The sequence below is a fragment of the Mesoplodon mirus genome (genome assembly GCF_964341445.2).
Source record: "Mesoplodon mirus genome assembly, chromosome: 5".
In the NCBI taxonomy this organism is placed as follows: Eukaryota; Metazoa; Chordata; class Mammalia; order Artiodactyla; family Ziphiidae; genus Mesoplodon; species Mesoplodon mirus.
The window spans coordinates 102,520,152-102,539,850 of NC_138980.1; the positions used below are offsets into that span (position 1 = coordinate 102,520,152).

Consider the following 19,699-nt stretch of genomic DNA (forward strand, 5'->3'; position numbering starts at 1 on the left):
ACTTTGTAAATGATATTACCAGTCCTTGGACATGTTGTCATTAATGGAAAACTTTGCTTGTATCTCAAATATAGGAAGAACATTCTTCGTTTCCTAGATGCAGAACGAGATGTCTCAGTGGTCAAGAGCAGTTTTAAGCCTGGTGATGTCATACACTATGTGCTGGACAGACGCCGGACACTAAATATTTCTCAGGATCTGCATAGCCTCCTACCTGAAGTTTCACCAATGAAAAATCGAAGATTTAAGACCTGTGCGGTTGTTGGAAATTCTGGCATTCTACTAGATAGTGAATGTGGAAAAGAGATTGACAGTCACAATTTTGTAATAAGGTGAGCTTTCTTTTGTTCCTAAAGATTATAATTTCTTCAAAGACCCTTAGGAGTAGAACACTGGCAGAAATGTTTAAATCTAATATTAATATTATGAATTATTGAAATCTCAAACGAATATTTATCTTTTATGTCTTTATCTGTGTAGTATCCAAACTTACACTTACCCTGGAATGTAAAATTAAAATTATTATATCATTGAAAGAAAAGATGATCTCATAGCAATAAGATTCACACCATCTTTCCTTTTTGGCCAAATTACAATTTTATTAAATATAATACACAGAAAAACTATTTTATTCACTAATAGAAATAATTATTTATTTCTATTAGTGAATGAATTAATTCACTTAATTAATTATATTCATAATCCTATTTATAGTCAATAAATTATATTATTTTATTTATTCATAAAATTATGAACATTATTATACAATGATGTAACATATAAGGTAATATTACTTTTTTAATGTCAACTAGTTAGTGTAGTCTAAGAACATAATTTAACAAGTTTATATTTGATACCTTGGACCAAATTGCTTTCATCACTCTTTATACATGGTACTTGTGTATGGTAGTATATTTTAGTCTTTTAGTTTTCTCGCAAAATTAAACATAGCTATTTGTTTTTCATTGATGGTCAGCAGATATTTGATGAGTCATGTGTTTAGTTAGCTTTTGATTAACTGAAAAAAAGACAACAGTAGACTTAAGGTTGTAATGACAACAGATATTAATTAGCACTTTTTAATTCTCAGTATATCTAAATAGATTTTTTGGCTTGTTTTAGTTCTTCAGAAATATTTGCTGAATAAATGAAATGTGTATTTTGAAATATGAAATACTGCAATATAAAGATAGATAGGAAAGTATGCTGATTTGCCATGTTGACAAATAACTTGAAGCCTTGAAGCTATGCTGGAATCCAGCCTTTGAAAGTATAGATCTTGAAAAAATTCTTTTTAACTATAGTATTAAAAATAAATACAATTATATAAGTATTAATCATAAATAGGCAACAGTTTTTTATAAAAGAATAATAACCGTGAAAAATCATAAGAGAATACTCTCAGGGAATACAATTCATAACAATGAATATGACTACAAACATTTTGCCATACTATCTTTTCTCAGTTGGATGCAGGATCAGAGATTGATTTGACATCAGTTGAGCCTTTAAAAACCTGAACTTTTAAATTGATTGAACTGAAAGAAAAACCTTGTCAATATGTAGATATACCAAGAAAATTGTGTCCAAAGAGGAGACAAAAATATTTGATGAGGGAATGACAGTGGAAGTGGAAGTAACGAGCTTCAAACTTTGAAGTCTGTGTGAAGTATGGCTATGACGGAAGAGTAAGGCTTCTAGAATTTCTGAAGAGATTAAAATCAGGGGGCAGATTAAGTGAAGAGGAAAAGATTTTAGAGCACAGTAGAAATTGTTGCAAGGTGAAGAAGAGAATTTGTAAGGTTGATTAATCCAGGAGGGCTACAGGATCCGAATGTGACTGACTCCTTGTTCCTACACCCCTTTAAGCTTTAGCATTGGGATCTACATAACCCACTAGATTCAGCCTCACCTTTAACTCTGAAATTAAGATTGTAGTGTCAGTTAACACCTCAATCAGATCACATAATTATCTCCTCTCTTTTTTTGTGGTGAGAACAGTTAAGATCTAGTATTCTAGCAACTTTAAAGTTGATAATACAGTATTGTTGGCTATAATCATTAGGCAGTGCATTAGATCTCCAGAAGTTATCTGTTTGTTGTTAAGTCACTCACTGGTGTTTGAGCATAATCGAACTTCAAGAGGTTCTTTATACTTTTCTAAGCTATGATTATCTTAAAAACTTATTTAACAAGAGCACAATAGTGACCAATCCTGAGTCTATAATTGTTATGCTCTTACCAAGAAGTATAAAAAAATGAGGATAAGCATCTTAATGAAGGCATGAAAATTATTGCCGTAATTGTCTTTTTCTTCTTTTCCTCCTATTTTTACTGCTTTCCAAAATTAGAAGTTGGAATGTTCTAGATTAAAGTATATATTAGGGAAGTGTAGCCCAGAATTGGGATTCTGATTTTCCAGGTAAACTTTGGCAGGAATACATTTTGCATTAGAAACAAATAATCCCTGGAGAAAAACCTTTTTCTTTTGTAATAATATCCAGTTTGGAAATTCATCCCTTTGAGTCTCATGGACAAAAGGGACATCAATGACATATCACTACCAGACCTCCATCCTTCCTAAAATTCTAATCTTTCTCATGGCATCTGACTCATCATCTGTGTGTCAAATATCTTTTTCTTCCCCAAGAGTATATGACCTTTTGTTACTGTACATGTGTCTATTCTACTCTAGAACATCAAAGAGGACTTTTGCATTAAACCTCAATCAAAGCCCTATTTCTTGAAATAGTTTGCCATGCATGTCAAACTGATTAATATTGTTACAAATTTTAGTAACAATCTTTAAAAATCTTTCAAATTTCCCACCTTCCCAGAGCTGTATTATGTGTATGCATATCAGCATAGGTATAGATAGTTTTGGTTGGTTGGTTGCATGTGTAACCTGTTGTTCCCAGTTTGTTTGTTTGTTTCCCATTTTTCTTGTTAGATAGTAAGTTTGTTATGAGAGAGATAACTTATACCTGATCTGCTTGCAGAGGGCACTGTTAGTTCAGTGACCCCCTCGAGGATCAGATTCACCCAGGTATATGTTCAAGTTGACCTCTAACTTTATAAAGCAAAGCATTATTTTTATATAATATCTTCATTCAGCATTAGTTAGATTTTAAACTTTATTTTTTCTGAAAGTACTTTAAAGAAATAAAATGCTATCTTCTTTGTTTAATGATGTACAGAATGCATTATCATATGCAAACAGGAATCTCTTGCTCCAAACAGTTGTGCTATTGAGGAGGAGGGCAAGGTGCAGATACATGGCATTATTGTCCTGTGAAGTGTAGTTCTGGAGAAAGTTATTTTTAATATCCCACAATATTTTTAAATAAGCCAGTGAAAAGTGCTCACGTTGTATTTTTGCCCATGTAATGGTAACTATACACAAATGCAGACACACACACAGTGTCATGCATTTCCTCTCCTAGAAGAGATATTCCCTCAGTGGCTGTTTGTATCATAAGTTAATCAATTAAATTAAATGCTGCGTTTTGTAGGATATCATACAAAATAGGAGCTTAAAGGAAAAAAATGAGGATAAGAAAATCAATTAAAGCCTTACTTCGATTCTCTAATTACTGATTAAATATTGAACTGATTTGTAAAATCTAGGTTTCATATGTACCTAAATAACAGAAAACTGGACGTAAGAGAAATAATTTTATTTCTTAATAAAAAAATGCCTAAAATCATAATTAAATAATAGTGTTATGTCCACTTGATCAGTGATTTTTATATGTGCAACCCTCAAGACAGTTAGTCTATAGTTCCTCAATCAGTGAGTGAGTGCCATGTTGTAAGGAAGAGGCCAGGATAGAGAAACATGGGTGGTCAGTCACTCACTCAGGTTGAAAATATCATGCTTTTCTTGACTTACAATCCTGTCTGATAGGGAAAATTCATAAAGGATAATAAAGTTCTTGTGATGTTAAAGATCTTGTCATACAGCTCCAGATAAGCAAAAATTTAGTTTAATCTGACATTGATGTGTCAGTTATAAACCTTCTCTCACCTGGTAAGCATTAGAGACACTGTCCTATTGATATTAAATTCTATATTTTATATTTGGATGGCCTGACGTATGCTAAATATTGGAAGGAGATGGAGTCAATGCTGCAGAGGAAAACCATCACCCAATATAGGTTCCAGGGGTCCGAGGAGAGTTCATTGTAGGTGATATTGGATGAAATTGTACGCCTTGCTATACTTTAGTTTTAGAAACTGAGATTATTGTATGAACTATTCCTATCTTCCTTAGAGTGTTACAACTTACCTACTCACAGAAACCACAGAATTGCCTCTACGAAATCTCAGCCCTAAGTTTACCCCATGTATAATTACTTATCTAAAGTTTTGCTATAATATTTCAAGAATCTAGAGTTTTGAAGACATAATGTGTCCTTTATATATCACTGTAGGTAAAGGAAAACAGGGTTAAAAACTCCCTTCGTGCAATCTGTTTAAAAGTATCTTTGAATCCTTTCTTGGGTCTTTTTTTTTTTTTTTTTTTTTTTTACTTGGTGTTAGGTGTAAAATTATTGTAACAGTGCATATGTTACATTAAAGAATACAACTATTTAGTGGTGAAAATTGTTTTGGATTTTGCAAAATGATATATAAAGTGCTTTTCAATTTTCCTGCCTTTATTTTTCACATTTTTTGGATATTTTAGTCCCATATATATTTACAAAAACGTACATTCTAATATCTGTATTGTCTATACTCAAGAATTTCATAAACTTAACAATTGTGGTTTTCTAATGAGAACCAAAAAAATCAGATATTTCCTAATTTTAATGCTGAAAGGTGGTGGAGAACAAATCCTCATTCCACCTTCCCTGCTCTTCTCTTCCCCCCAGGTAAGGATGATGGGGCATTCTTTCCATTCTCTGGGCTGTCTGTGGATAGTAGGAAATGTCAGGCAGCCTGTCAGTACTGGTTTTCCATAGAAGAGGGATCTTGTCCAGCCTCATCTAAAGTAAACCTGGTCCCACAGTGTACTAGCTTTGATGTTATATAGAGAACATTGGGGGAGGGGAGGGGTTGGTTAACAGTTACAATTGGCAACTGATATTTTTTGACCATCAAATGCCACTCCTCACTGTGCTTAAACAGAGATACTAGAAATAATGAGTATGACTTGAATGACTCAGAAATGGTTAACTAAGAGCTGCAAAACACTTTGTGTTGTTGTTCTGGCTGGTTGGAATTCCAAATTTAATTTTGTTTGTTTATTTCTCTCTTTCTACCTCCCTTTCCTGCATTCTGTCTTGTCCCCATCTTCTTCTAGCCTAGACAACTTTGCTCGTTTTTCCTTTGTTAATCAACATCTTCAGTTCCTGCAGTGCTTGACCAATTCCCTTCTAATTTCCTCTTGGTTCATATTTTTTTTTCTTAAAATATAGGAACAGCAATGAAAGATCACTTAAAATATCCATTTAAATATATACATATTTATATAAGTAAATCCTTGCTATTCAGATTGTGGCTCTGAACTACCAGCATTAACATCACTTGGAAGCTTGTTAGAAATACAGAATGTGAGGACTTGCACCAGTCCTGCTGAGTCAGAATGTGCATTTGGTCACAGCGCCCAGGTGATTCTTATGTGCATTAAGGTTTGTAATGTTCTGGAATTCTCAATATGCCTAAACAGTATGGTCTAGGGAAGCTGGGACTCCTCACCATGTCTGATTTAGTTAGCCTGTATCTTTAGGACCTAGTACCAAATTTGATACATTAAGGTATGTGCTATTTATTTATTGAATGAAAGAATTAATGTAGGAATTGAGAAAATTTTGGTTTGTGTCCATATATTCTTGCCTTAGACACTGAATACAACACTGAATTCCAAAATTAATATGTAAGAGGAGTCATATATAAGGTGATTTATGGTCATTTAAACCCTTAAAATTAAAAAGAAAATATAGAAATATGATGAGTAGTATAGTGAAATGTCCTAGATATTGGGAATCAGAAAAGCTGGGTTCCTGACAATTATTAGAATCACTATGTTGTACACCTGAAACTAATATAACATTGTAAATCAACTATACTTCAATAAAAAATAAAATGAAAAAAAAAATAAAGCCAGGAAATGTAGTATTGGACAAATACGTTAGGTTCTAAACATGATTATTTCCAACATCCAATGATATTAATAATAATAATAATAATAAGCCTATCATTTCAAAGTGATTTTCTAAGTATCAGTTGGGAAATATAAATAGTAAAGAAATGCATAAACCGTAAATCTAAACTAATGTCGACTGATATTAAAGCACACCTTGCTTGAGTCAAATGTTGTAGTTGAAAGTTAAATTTATTACCACTTTTTCTAATAGCCATGACCATTGGCTAGAAATGCAAATTCTCTTTGTCTTATATAGACAAGAAGTCAAACCTTCCTCAAATTTATCAAATATATCAAAAGTGTATATAGTTGACACTGAATAACATATTAGATAATATGAAATGTGAAGACACAGGAACACTACTCAGATAGGAGTGTCTATAAAATCTGAGTATATAAAATTAGAAAGAATTGTAGTGAAGAGATATATTTCTTCAGGAAACCAAAGTAATAAGATAAAAATGTTTTACTTTATGATGATCTAGCTTCCTAAGAGAAGGGATGAGATGTTTCACAAGAGAAAAAGATGGAAGAATTTACTTACCTTGACTGATACAATACATTTTTATAACTCAGTGTTTAATTCTCCACTGGTGGATAATTTATGGCAAACTTTAAATCATCTTTTTTGACCTTCTATGAATGCTAACTCTTTTATAGCAAAATGGACTCTTCTCTGGGAGAGAAAAAATATGCCTACTTTTCTACGTGTTCACAAAAATGGCCTTATTTTTTTTCCCTTGCACTCTCACTGAGAACGTTTGTCCTTAAATAAAATGTTTTAACTGCAAACAACTAAGTTTCTGGTAGGGAGACTGGTGCAGGCATTAGAAAGATATTTTAAAATTCTTATTAATTAAAATAACCACTTTAGGGCTTCCCTGGTGGCACAGTGGTTGAGAGTCCGCCTGCCGATGCAGGGGACATGGGGTCGTGCCCCGGTCTGGGAAGATCCCACATGCCGTGGAGCGGCTGGGCCCGTGAGCCATGGCCGCTGAGCCTGCGCATCTGGAGCCTGTGCTCCGTAATGGGGGAGGACACAACAGTGGGAGGCCAGCGTACCGCCAAAAAAAACAAAAACAAAAACAAAAACCACTTTATATTTTAGAAATACCAACATTGCTTATGTGATATTTGCTACATATATTTTCTACCTTATTTTTACTTAATGGTTTATTCATATTTTTAATCTGAAATTTTATAGTTTTAAAAAAACTAATTATCTTTGTTATTTCTATTGATTTTAACCATAAAATACATATTCTGGGTAGAAATCAGAATTTCTATTTTATTCTAATTATTTATGGTTTTTAAAATTCTACTGTAAACTAAATATGGAATTCGTTATGGATTGTGATGTGAGGTAAAGCTCTAACTTTTTTTTCCAATCATGTCACTCCTTGGATAAAAAGATTTTATCTACAAGAGATACTTTTTTTTAAAATGGAAATGACAATGACTTGACAAACTATTTTAAATTTTAAAACATTGTTTTAAAATGACTATCCCATTTTCTAATTTTATTGATTTGAGTCCTCTTCCCTTTTTTCTTGATGAGTCTGGCTAAAAGTTTGTCAACTTTGTTTACCTTTTCGAAGAACCAGCTGTTAGTTTCATTGATCTTTGCTATTGTTTTCTTTGTCTCTATTTTTTTCTGCACTGATTTTTATGATTTCTTTCTTTCTACTAACTGTAGGTTTTGTTTGTTCTTCTTTCTCTAGTTGCTTTAGGTGTAAGGTTAGGTTGTTTATTTGAGATATTTCTTGTTTCCTGAGGTAAGATTGTATTGTTATTAACTTCCCTCTCAGAACTGCTGTTGCTGTATCCCATAGGTTTTGGATTGTTGTGGTTTCATTTTCACTTGTCTCTAAGTATTTTTTGATTTCCTCTTTTATTTCTTCGGTGATCCGTTGGTTGTTTGGTAGCATATTGTTTAGTCTCCACATGTTTGTGGGTTTTTTAGTTTTTTTCTTGTAGTTTATTTCTAATCTCATAGCATTATGATTGGAAAAGATGCTTGATACGATTTCAATTTTCTTAAATTTATGGAGGCTTGCTTTGTTGCCCAGCATTTGGTCAATCCTGGAGAATGTTCCATGTGCACTTGAGAAGAATGTGTATTCTGCTGCTTTTGGATGGAATGCTCTTTAAACCTCAATTAAGTCCATCTGATCTAATGTGTCATTTAAGGCCTGTGTTTCCTTATTGATTTTCTGTCTGGATGGTCTGTCCATTGATGAAAGTGGGGTGTTAAAGTCCCCCACTATTATTGTGTTACTGCTGACTTCCCCTTTTATGGCTGTTAGTATTTGCCTCATATATTGAGATGCTCCTGTGTTGAGTGCATATATATTTACAATTGTTATATCTTCTTCTTTGACTGATCCCTTGATCATTATGTAGTGACCTTCTTTGTGTCTTATAACAGTCTTTATTTTTAAAATCTATTTTGTCTGATATGAGTATTGGTATTCCAGCTTTGTTTTGATTTCAATTTGCATGGAATACCTTCATCTGTCCCCTCACTTTCAGTCTGTATGTGTCCCTAGGTCTGAGGTGGGTCTCTTGTAGACAGCATATACACAGGTCTTGTTTTTGTATTCATTCATCCAGTCTATGTCTTTTGGTTGGAGCATTTAATCCATTTACATTTAAGGTAATTATCAGTATATGTGTTCCAATTGTCATTTCTTAATTGTCTTGGGTTTGTTTTTGTACATTTTTTTTCTTCCCTTCCTCTTTTATTCTCTTCTCCTGTGGTTTGATGACCATCTTTAGTGTTGTGTTTGGGTTGCTTTTTCTTTTTTGTGCATGTATCTATTGTAGTTTTTGGGTTTGCTGTTCCCGTGAGGTTTGTTTTTTTTTTTTTTTTTTTGGCCGTACTAGGGCCTCTCACTGTTGTGGCCTCTCCCATTGCGGAGCACAGGCTCCAGACGCGCAGGCTCAGTGGCCATGGCTCATGGGCCCAGCCGCTCCGCGGCATATGGGATCCTCCCGGACCGGGGCACAAACCCGCATCCCCTGCATTGGCAGGCGGACTCTCAACCACTGCGCCACCAGGGAAGCCCCCCATGAGGTTTTGATATAGCAGTCTATGTATGTACCAGGTTGTTTTAAGTTGCTAGTCTCTTTCCTGCCTAGAGGAGTTCCTTTAGCATTTGTTTCAAAGCTGGTCTGGTGGTGCTGAATTCTCTTAGCTTTTGCTTGTCTGTAAAGCTTTTGATTTCTCCATCAAATCTGAATGAGAGCCTTGCTGGGTAGAGTATTCTTGGTTGTAGGTTCTTCCCTTTCATCACTTTAAATATATCATGCCGCTCCCTTCTGGCTTGCAGAGTTTCTGCTGAGAAATCAGCTGATAATCTTATGGGAGTTCCCTTGTATGTTATTTGTCATTTTTCCCTTGTTGCTTTTAGTATTTTTTGTTTGTTTTTAATTTTTGTCAGTTTGATTACTATGTCTCTTGGCGTGTTCCTCCTTGCGCTTCCTGACTGGGACTCTCTGCACTTCCTGGACTTGGGTGACTGTTTTCTAAAAATGCAGTATTATAAAAAAAACTACAGTTTTTCATCTATCAATCTAACAAGGATATTTAAAATTCTTAGTATTCAGCATAAAGTTATACTGATGTTGGCACTCCTTTGAAATGCTTTTAAAAATATAGATTGATACAACTTTTCCAAAAATCAGGTTTATAATGTCCCCCAACCCTTAAAAATAGTAGATTCCTTTATTTACTATTTCCAGTTCTAGGAATCTACCCAAATGTGAACGATTGTTGAAGTATAAATGCATTTTCTAACACACAGCAAGAAAGGATGAGTAAATCATTGTACATCTGGATGATTAGTCATTCAACACATGGAAAAGAGGAATCTCAGGCAAAGGGTCCAGTAAGCACAAAGACAAATGCTTTCAATGGTCTTATGGTAAGGCAGTGTTTGGGACTACTCTACTATTAGGTTCATATTGAAGGACAATATGGAAGGGGAAATGACAGGGTATGTTGGCCTTAAATAATGAAGGATTGTTTCACCATGTTAAGGATTTACATGGTATCCTGTAGTCCAAGAGAGGTCCTTACAGTTTGTTGGCTTATTTGTTTGTTCTTGTTGGAGTTTTGTTGTTGTTCTTATTATAAGCGTAAGAGGAATGTAAAGGTATAGAAGCATGAGCATATTTGCAGATGGAAGGACCATGGTAATAAATAAATCAAAGGTAAGAAAGAGAAAGAACACTCAATAAGGAAGATACTAGAGGAGGCAAATGTGATGAAACCCAAATCATAGGACAGAGTAAGATGATAAACTTCAATGATAAGATTCATACTAATGTAAAATATGGTAGAGATCATCCTTTCCTTACATCAAAGGAGCATTAGCAAATGGGCAGTTGGTCATTCCATAGATTTTCAAAATATACCTTCAGTTTTGGGTTTAAAGCATTTGTTATTTGTCTACTATTAAATTCATCTGTGAGTGGACATCAGCCCAAAATATGTACTCCAAAGCCAAACACAATTGAACTTTTCAGTACCTATTGTTTTCAGGTGATACATAGCATAGCTTTGATCTTTCTTATAATTTTTTCATTAATTCCTTCATTCTTTTATTCACCTATTTATCAGGAAGATACAAAAATGCAGATCAATTCTTTACATCTGAGATGATTTTAGTCCTGTAAAGAAAATAAAGTAATGAACTGATAATGCACAAATTGCTTTATTAGAGGTACTCACAGAACTAGGCACTGATATTGAGGCAGAGAGGATACATAAGCTGGATGATCAAGGATGATTTCCTGAGAGAAGCAACACGAGTTAAATTATGATGAAAACTGAAGAAATAAGGAAAGGAGAGAAAAGAGAGTGAGACCTAGTCCAAACTGGATCTATGATGCACCAAGGAACCTGGGTGTAGGAATGAGTGGCTTTTCTGGGCCTGTGAATAGTTTCAGTATGATGGAATAGAAGGTTGTGTGGCTCAAAAGAAGCAGGTAAGGCTGGAGAGGGAAGCTGACAGGTTATGCAGGGTCCATTGTATTTTGCTAAGGAGATTGGATTTAATTTATCAAGTAGTCTGTGGAGCCACTCAGGAGAGGAATGTCATGATCACATTTAAATTTCAGGAAGATTTTTAGGTGATCAATTACAGGGGGACAAAGATGGGAATACTGAAAATAGTCTAAGGATGGAGATAATGAGGGGCAAAGTAAGATAGAGACAGTGGGGATAGACGGTGGAAGGCAATTTAAGAAAACCAAGGACTTTATGAATTATATAATACATGGAAAGGGCAAATGATAGTGAATATAAATATGCCACATTTTTTGGATGACAGAAAATGAATCTTGAATAATCCAAATTGGTTCCCATTGGTTCCTCTGAAGAAGTTAGGCTTAGGTTAACAAACCACATTTTTCCATAGAACAGAGAGTCTAAGTGACTTTCCCGAGTGTACACGGTAATTTGGAGAAGGAAGCAACAACAGAAGTTTTTTCTCTCATACTCAAAGTCCAATACTTTATTTTCAAATGAAGATTGAAAACACTTATCTTTTAAAATTAGAAATAGCAGTCAGTGCTGCACTAGAGTGTGAAGTTTTTAGTTGTATGTTTATTCTGAAATGTGAAGACCAGTGAGAAATGGTCTTAATTAGTGTACATTTCAAATTTTTGTGACTTAGCATGAAAGACAGAAGAGGGAAGGCCATTTTAATGTCTGACATTTCCACAAACTACCAGCCATTCTTCAAAGTCTAGGCTAACAAAACAAATTGAACAACAAATAAAATCGAACACACACAAAAACTGGTAACTGTGTGAATGGTAACTATGTGTGGCAATGATTTCACAATATGTACATATATAATATAATCATGTTGTATACCTTAAACATACATAATGTTATATGTCAATTACATCTCAATAAAGCTAGGGAAAAAACAGTAAAAAATTAAATAAACACCAAGCTGACTTTATAATGTTTAGCATTTTCTCCAGTCATGGTCTGTGGACCATCCTGTGAGAATTCCTTTCTTTTATTAAGCACTTACTATGTGCCAAAAATATATGTCAAAATATTCCAGAGACAGATCATCAAGCAGGAGACTCATGACCTTTTCTCTCATAGGAGCTAACATCTTAATCAAATGTGATAAACCTTTAAGTCAGGTAAATCTAGTTTCAAGTTCCATCTTTTCCATCTAATTTATATTCAGTCTTAAGTGATTTATTTACTTCTCTAAGCCCCAGTTTCTTTATATATAATATGAGGGAAATAATCTCTATCTTCCCTTTTTTGTGAGTATAGAAGTAAATGAGATAATGTGTGTGAAATTGTCTAGAATAAATCCAAGTACAAATTAGTTATTCAATAAATGTAATTTTTTCTTCCTTCTGATGGTTTAGGATTAATGTATTGGTGGTATTGTATATTCATGGTAGTAAAATTATATCTGTGACCCAGACACACAGAAGATGTAAATATTTGCACTAAAATGGTCATTGTTGCTAAGCAGTATATATTCTCCCAAAGAGTGTAGTTGAAATAATTCTCATGAAAGAGTTCAGAAACTTGGATTCTCTTGCTGGTATTGCCACTAAATATAGCTGTGTGACTTTGAACAAGTAATATAAACCATTTTGAGCTTCAGTGTTCCTGATATGCCAAATCTAGCCATTGAACTAGATGGACTCATAAATTCCTTTCTGGCTCTGAAACTCTATGACTCTATTTTCTTATGATTCAGTAGACAACTTTGGAATAGAGCCTGTCAACTTGCATTGTTGTGTGATTTTTTTTTCCTTCTGGTTGCCATGTTCTATGAATAAATTTCCTTTTCATCAGTCAACTTGTGGAAATAGCATTCTCTACTTAATACTTAATACTGTATCCTCTAATCTGGCTTTTTTTTTCCTTTGGTCCAGGAGTGTTGTCTTTCCTCCTGATGTATGCAAGCCAATGTTAAGACTTAAAATCAGGGGAAGGGTATTACTTCTTAGCCAAAGAAAAACAAGACTAAGTTTTTGTCTGTTTGTTTATTTTTAATTTTGGTTGAAATATAGTTGATTTACAATGTTGTGTTAGTTTCAGGTGTACAGCAAAGTGAATCAGATATATATATATATATATATATATATATATATATATATATTCTTTTTTTTACATTCTCTTCCACTCGAGGTTATTACAAGATATTGAGTAGAGTTCCCTGTGCTATACAGTAGGTCCTTGTTGGTTATCTATTTTATATATAGTAGTGTGTATATGTCAATCCCAAACTCCTAATTTATCCCTCCCCCCCTTTCCCCTTTGGTAACCATAAGCTTGTTTTCTATGGAACAAGACTACATTTTAATGATTCATACGAATTATTGTAAGTGTGATGAGGTCAGGGCCTTGGGAAGTCACCATATGTACAAAATATATAAAGAAGAACCAGTGAATACAAACATTATCAAAAGGGAGGGAAATTGTTTTATACCAGCATCATTTAGTATAGTTTTGGGGAAAGGACCTTGACATTTTTCTGGGAGATAAGATCTCCTACTTCCCATATCTATTTCACTGGCATCCACCAAAATTCTTGGAACCACAGCTTCACTTATGCCATTACTGGAAACTTTTATTTAACATATTAGAAGTCAGTATGGTACCAAATGTTAATAGTGATTATATTTTAGAGGGAGATGTACAAGTGTTCTATGTTTGAAGAGTATTTTAACTTCTCTTTTTGTTAGTGTTTGTATGTGAACACAAATACTGTTTTTAAATTGGAAATGAAGACAATTTTAATTTTGAAAATTATGTTAAAATTCTGGAGTATAGATGAGAAGAGTGATATATATGGGAGTTAGGAGGTTTGGGGTCATGTTACAGCTCTAACACTACCTGAGTGATATTAAGCAGGAAATATATTTTTTGTTTAAACAAACACATAAAAATGCAACTTGTAGTTTTGCAGTCTAGTTCTGAGTATTCTGTCATTAGTGTCAAGTGTAGTGTATGTGTGCATGGGCGGGGGGAGAGGGAGAAAATGAATATGTATTTTGGACAATGAAAATCATTTGAACCTGCGGTATCGTGCAGTAACTTTTGGATTCATAGTGTTTTAGATACAAAGTTGGATTTAAATCCCAGCTCTGAGGATTTGTAAACTGAATTCTTTTCCCCTCATTTGTAGAATATGATTACTTATACTTAATTATATGGATGTTCTTTAAAGTTTGAATAACTTAGATATGTATAGTATCTTGCATAAGGTAGTAACTGATAGCTCTTATTATGTTTAGTGAATTATATAAATGATCAGACTGAACAACATGGTCTTGAGTCAAAAGCATGTGATCCTATAAAGAATTGAGAGGGATTTTTCTATTGTGATTCAGAATTGTTTAGAAAAGCAGTTCAAAATTAGGGTTCCATAGTATTTCTTAAGTACTAGTATCCTTTGGCATAAATGTATGGCTCCTAAATATGACGATTTTAAAAAATAAAAACATTTATTTGAAGTTTAAAAATGGAAGCAGTGGTTCCATTAATTTGTAGTCACATTAATTCAACAAGTATTTCTTTTTTTTTTTCTTTTTTTTTTTTTTTCAATAAGCGGGCCTCTCAGTGTTGTGGCCTCTCCTGTTGTGGTCAGCAGCCATGGCTCACGGGCCTAGCTGCTCCGCAGCATGTGGGATCTTCCCGGACCGGGGCAGGAACCCGTGTCCCCTGCATCGGTAGGCGGACTCTCAACCACTGCGCCACCAGGGAAGCCCCAACAAGTATTTCTTCATTCAACAAACAATTATCAAGCAGCCGCTAGATGACAAGTTCTGAGGGGCTCCATTGGGTATTAAGGATATAAGGATAAATTACATGGTCTGTTCTGTTTGGAGTTTGCAGTCTGATGGAGGAGACAGACATGAAGAGAGGAATAACAAACTAGTACAGTGACAGTAATAAGAGAACTAAGAAAAAAACATTGCTGCCAGAGAGACAGAAGGAACTAATTATAAAAATGAGTGAAACTAAGTTTTAAGGCAGTTCAGTTTGGGACAGGAAAATAATTCCCTTTCCAGGAATGTTGTATTTGTATGGATATTCTTGCCCTTATTCTTGGCATACATCATTTTACTGAAGTATTGTGTGAATGTGCCTTTCATGCTTTTTAAGCTTCGATGACTGAGATCATTAACAATAATCCTACTTACCTTTTAAACATGTACATACGTTCACATTAGTGAAAAAGATTGTATTTCTTGTTGTAATTTAAATAATTCCAACCTTAAAAGGATGACTTTTTTCAATTTTTGTGTATTTTAGTTAGCACACCTTCTGAGAGTTAAATATTTTAACAACTACAGTTAAAATGCAGGTTTCAGCTTAATACATATTTATTGGTACCTTTTGTGTTCCTTAATTCACCTCCAAAAACACACACTGGATCAACTTTCTAATGAAACATGTTTAACATGTTTAATAGAACATACATGTTAAAAATAAAAATTGAACTGTTTGTACAGGGAATCAGAAGATTTAGTGCAGAGCTCACAAACTGACAGCCTCAGGGCCCAAACCAGGTGGTAGATATGTTTTCTTTGGCATTTATCATCAAGCCCATGAGAGCCTGTCCCCTTTAAATGGGGAAATAGCCCAGCAAAATTGCCCATTTTTCAGAGTTACGTTAACCTGTGGCCCATGGGCCTGTGAATTTTCAGGACTTGATTTAAATGCTCAGCAGCACTCCTAGAAGACTGAGAGATCAAATACCATTGTAAACAGGTTCTCAATTCACCTACGCAGAGTAACCGTCATTATTATTATGGTTAGCTTGACTAATTGCATTTTAAAGATATCAACCCTATACAAGCAACTAAATGTAATCAAGTTCCATACATTGTAGAATAAAGATATAAGTAAATATTTTAGAACAGTGCAGCAGAAACAATTAGTTCTGCCAAAGAAATCATGTGAAACATTGCAGTGGATATTAACCTTTGAGTTTTAAGAAAAAATAGGACTTTTTGAGGTTAGAGGCTAGAGTGTCTTAGAGAGGTAGTCATTTCAGGCAGAGGTATCATCATAAATAAAGGAACACAGACAGAAAAGTACATGGAGTAGTCTGATGCCATTGGGATCTAAGACAGGCAAACGTATAGAGAGAAAGTTCTGGAAAGTAAGGGTAGGGGCAAATTATGAAAGCCCTTGGACTGATATCACTGAAGGTTTTTGGTTAGGATAGTATCATGGTCAAATGTGCATATTAATAAGATGATACCATCCTTGAAACAGAGAATGATCAAGCTGGAGTCCTTGTGTTACAGAACTGGTTAGAGCAATGTTTTTCAGTACTGTTAAAAAAAATGCATAGCAAGAAATACAACTTATATCATGATATACTCCTGCTATTGCTTCCTCAGCTACTATTACTACACACACACGTAAATCTGAAATAAATTTCCATAAAATTATGTGCATGGAACACTGTCATTTTCTACTATAGACAGTTTTGTTCTTTTTCATTCTTTAAAAATTGCAGATCAATTCATGATCCACCAATTGTTCCAGCTAACAGTTTGAAAAATAATTAATTAGGAAATTATTCCAATGATAGTTCAAAAAAACATGGTGGTACCTAAGCTGAGAAAATATCAATAGAAATAGAGAAGAGAGAATATATTCATGAGGAAGTTTCTGAGATGAATTTTTAGGGCTTTGTGATGAACCAGATATGGAAGATAAAAGAATTATGGAGATCAAGGGCTTTCCACCAGTCAAAATGTTATTTTCTACTAAACAGAGTATGAGAAAAATCCACTTAGAATAAATATGATGTAATGAATGTGAAGCTGCCTTAGCCTACCTTGTGATATTAGAAAATGAAACATTCATTTTTATCCACTCATGATATGATACTTTTCTGAATGCTTGATGGTATCAGAATACCTAACTCCTCTGAACATTATACCAACTGTCTTTCCAGGACCAAGTGTCAAGTAAATTATATATACTAAATTAGAAATCATTTTTCAATGATTCAGATTATACTTTCCAAAAAATGAAAAGAAAAAATATATTTATAGTTTAGAGTGACAAATTAAAAATATTTTTGTTTTCTTAAACAAGAAAGTTAAATGTCAATGCACTGTTACTATGACAGGTTTGCTGGTGTAATCACTGAAAGTTAGAAAACTCAAGTATGTTTCCCACAGCCACTGTGATGACCGCATTGTACTTAGTTTATTAACACCATGAATTGCGAAGAGAAAATGTTATAGTTCTTCTGCCTTGGTTTTCTGGCATGGATAATTAAAGTATCAGCCATAATATTTCATGAATGCTGTTTCTTTCCTTTTAAAGTACAACTTACTTTTTAAGAACATAAATTCCATGCTAAATCAGTTCTCTTCCCTCTGTAAAACAGTACTAACTGCTCAGCAACCACTGATCAATGGAGTAGTCCAGTTCCCTGACTAGGACAAGAGTACTTGAAAATACATTCTAAGATATTGCTTGGTTTCCCACCCCCTTGTCTGAAATATCCCAATAATGAATTTTTACCCGAGACAATGAACAGGGAATTTCTCAACAGCTGCCAGAATTTTCTCTTCATACCCTCTTCAGAAAAGTTAAAACGATCCTTCATTTTTAATTACAAAGGAAAGATTTAGAGGGTATCCTTAATATTCCTTTATTTGAATTTTCCAGAAACTTGAAATTTATAATAAGTTAAATAAATATTAGTCTTGCTACTATATATATTCACTTTTGTGAAATAGAAAACAATCACACGCATGCAAGTTTATTTGATTTAAGCACAATATATCCATTCCTTGGCATACCTTTCCCTCTCCCCACAGAAAACTAAGTTATTGAATAATATCTGTGCAGTTGTAGCAAATTTGCCCAATGACTCTATTTTGATTTTGACTGAAGTGTGGAAATGCCATAGTCTAACATATTTCTCTGGTATTTGGATCTTCGTTTTCTAGAATGAGTTTAATTTTTTTCATTCTGTGATTTCCATAGAAATAATATGACACTGTTCTTCTCACCCTTGCCAAATATGTAAACAAATCTGGGTTTGTGAAAAAACATCTCTCTTCTGTTTAATCACTTAGTTATTTTCATGATATGTGTCATTTTTGTATTTATTTCTATCAACTTGAGGATTTGTTTATTTTGTTTACTACCTAATGATATACCACATATAAGTCATCTGTTAACCCTAAGCTTCATATTTCAAAAAGTCACATCAATTAGATATTCAATCCTTTTACCAGCATTTTTTGAAAATCCTTTCCCTCAAGAGATCTGAAATATAAGTATTATTTTTATGTGTTAGATACCTAAAAGCCCTTTGTTTAATAACTGCTCAGGATTTGGGGAATGTCGTGGCTGAATGGCCTTGTATAATATGCTTAAGACCAAATGATAAGGCATTCTTTCTCTTACAGGAAGGTTGGGGTGAAACATGAACATACAGACATTTTTCGCTGATTCTGAAAGAAATCAATGTATAAGTAGATTTTCGCTGATTCTGAAAGAAATCAATGTATAAGTAGTGTCAATTAAAACTCCTGTCCTGGAGTCATTTTTAAATAGTTATGCTTTTATTTTATATGTGCTATGTCCTTGGACATGTTTCCTAATTACCTTGACCCAGTTCCTTACCTCTAAGTGGAGATAATACTACTCCTTACCTCAAAGTATTGCAAAATTATTGTTTCGGGTCTATTATCCTCACCTCAAGAAAGTCAAAGAGGCTCATAGGTGGCATGTTTCAGCTTCCCCTAGAAGTTTTGAGAGGGTAACCACAAAGCCTAAAACAAAACCAGGTATTAGAGATTCTTTGTTCTCTTTCTTGGCTCTTCAAGCTCAAAAACAGGATGGGAGCAGATAGGAACCATATGCTTCCTCTGAGGGCAGAAAAGAGAAGAGGTTATCTCTCACTTCATAGTCATTTGACAAATGTGGTTCCATTGACAACGATGGTTTGGGCTGAGGGATTTCAGTGTTAGTACAGATAAATACACAATGAGATTGGCCAACAAAAAAAAAAGGATGTGTTTGGAAAATTGTGTGATGGGAACTTGTCTGAACATTAACTAATGGTGAGAAAGAACAGAGGTAAGGCTGTAGTGCACTCAGTATTGTTCCCTTCTCATGTAATCTATGTTGTATGTGTAAAGAAGTAATTAACCACCTCCTAAATCACAGTACATGCTGTCGTACCTCAGTATCTCAGATGACTAGTTCTGTAGGTAGCACAAATGTGGGATACATAAACATGTAGCTAATTGAATGAGTATTATCTTATTGCTATTACTAATAATAATTGTCAAGATCATATTTTGGCCAGGTTATATCATTGTAAACTAGCACAAATAGTAAGATAGCTGGAAAAAGAGTTCTGAGTACTGTGTAGTATTTGCACAATGAACTCTCAAAGCATATCTGTTGAGCTATTGAAAGAGGGACCTCCTAGTTACTTAGACTGTTGAGCCATGACTTCAGGGACATGCAGAGAATACTAACAAATCTAAGAGATATGTCTTGCTAGA

General features: G+C 34.0%; 1 protein-coding gene across 1 annotated transcript in view; it reads left to right on the forward strand.

The window, feature by feature from the left end:
- ST8SIA4 (ST8 alpha-N-acetyl-neuraminide alpha-2,8-sialyltransferase 4) overlaps positions 1–19,699 on the forward strand; it is a 106,197-nt gene that overhangs the window by 15,648 nt on the left and 70,850 nt on the right. Inside the window, exon 3 of the mRNA XM_082623125.1 lies at positions 75–332. Coding sequence (XP_082479251.1) covers positions 75–332 — 258 coding nt within the window. The remainder of the gene's footprint in view (positions 1–74; positions 333–19,699) is intronic.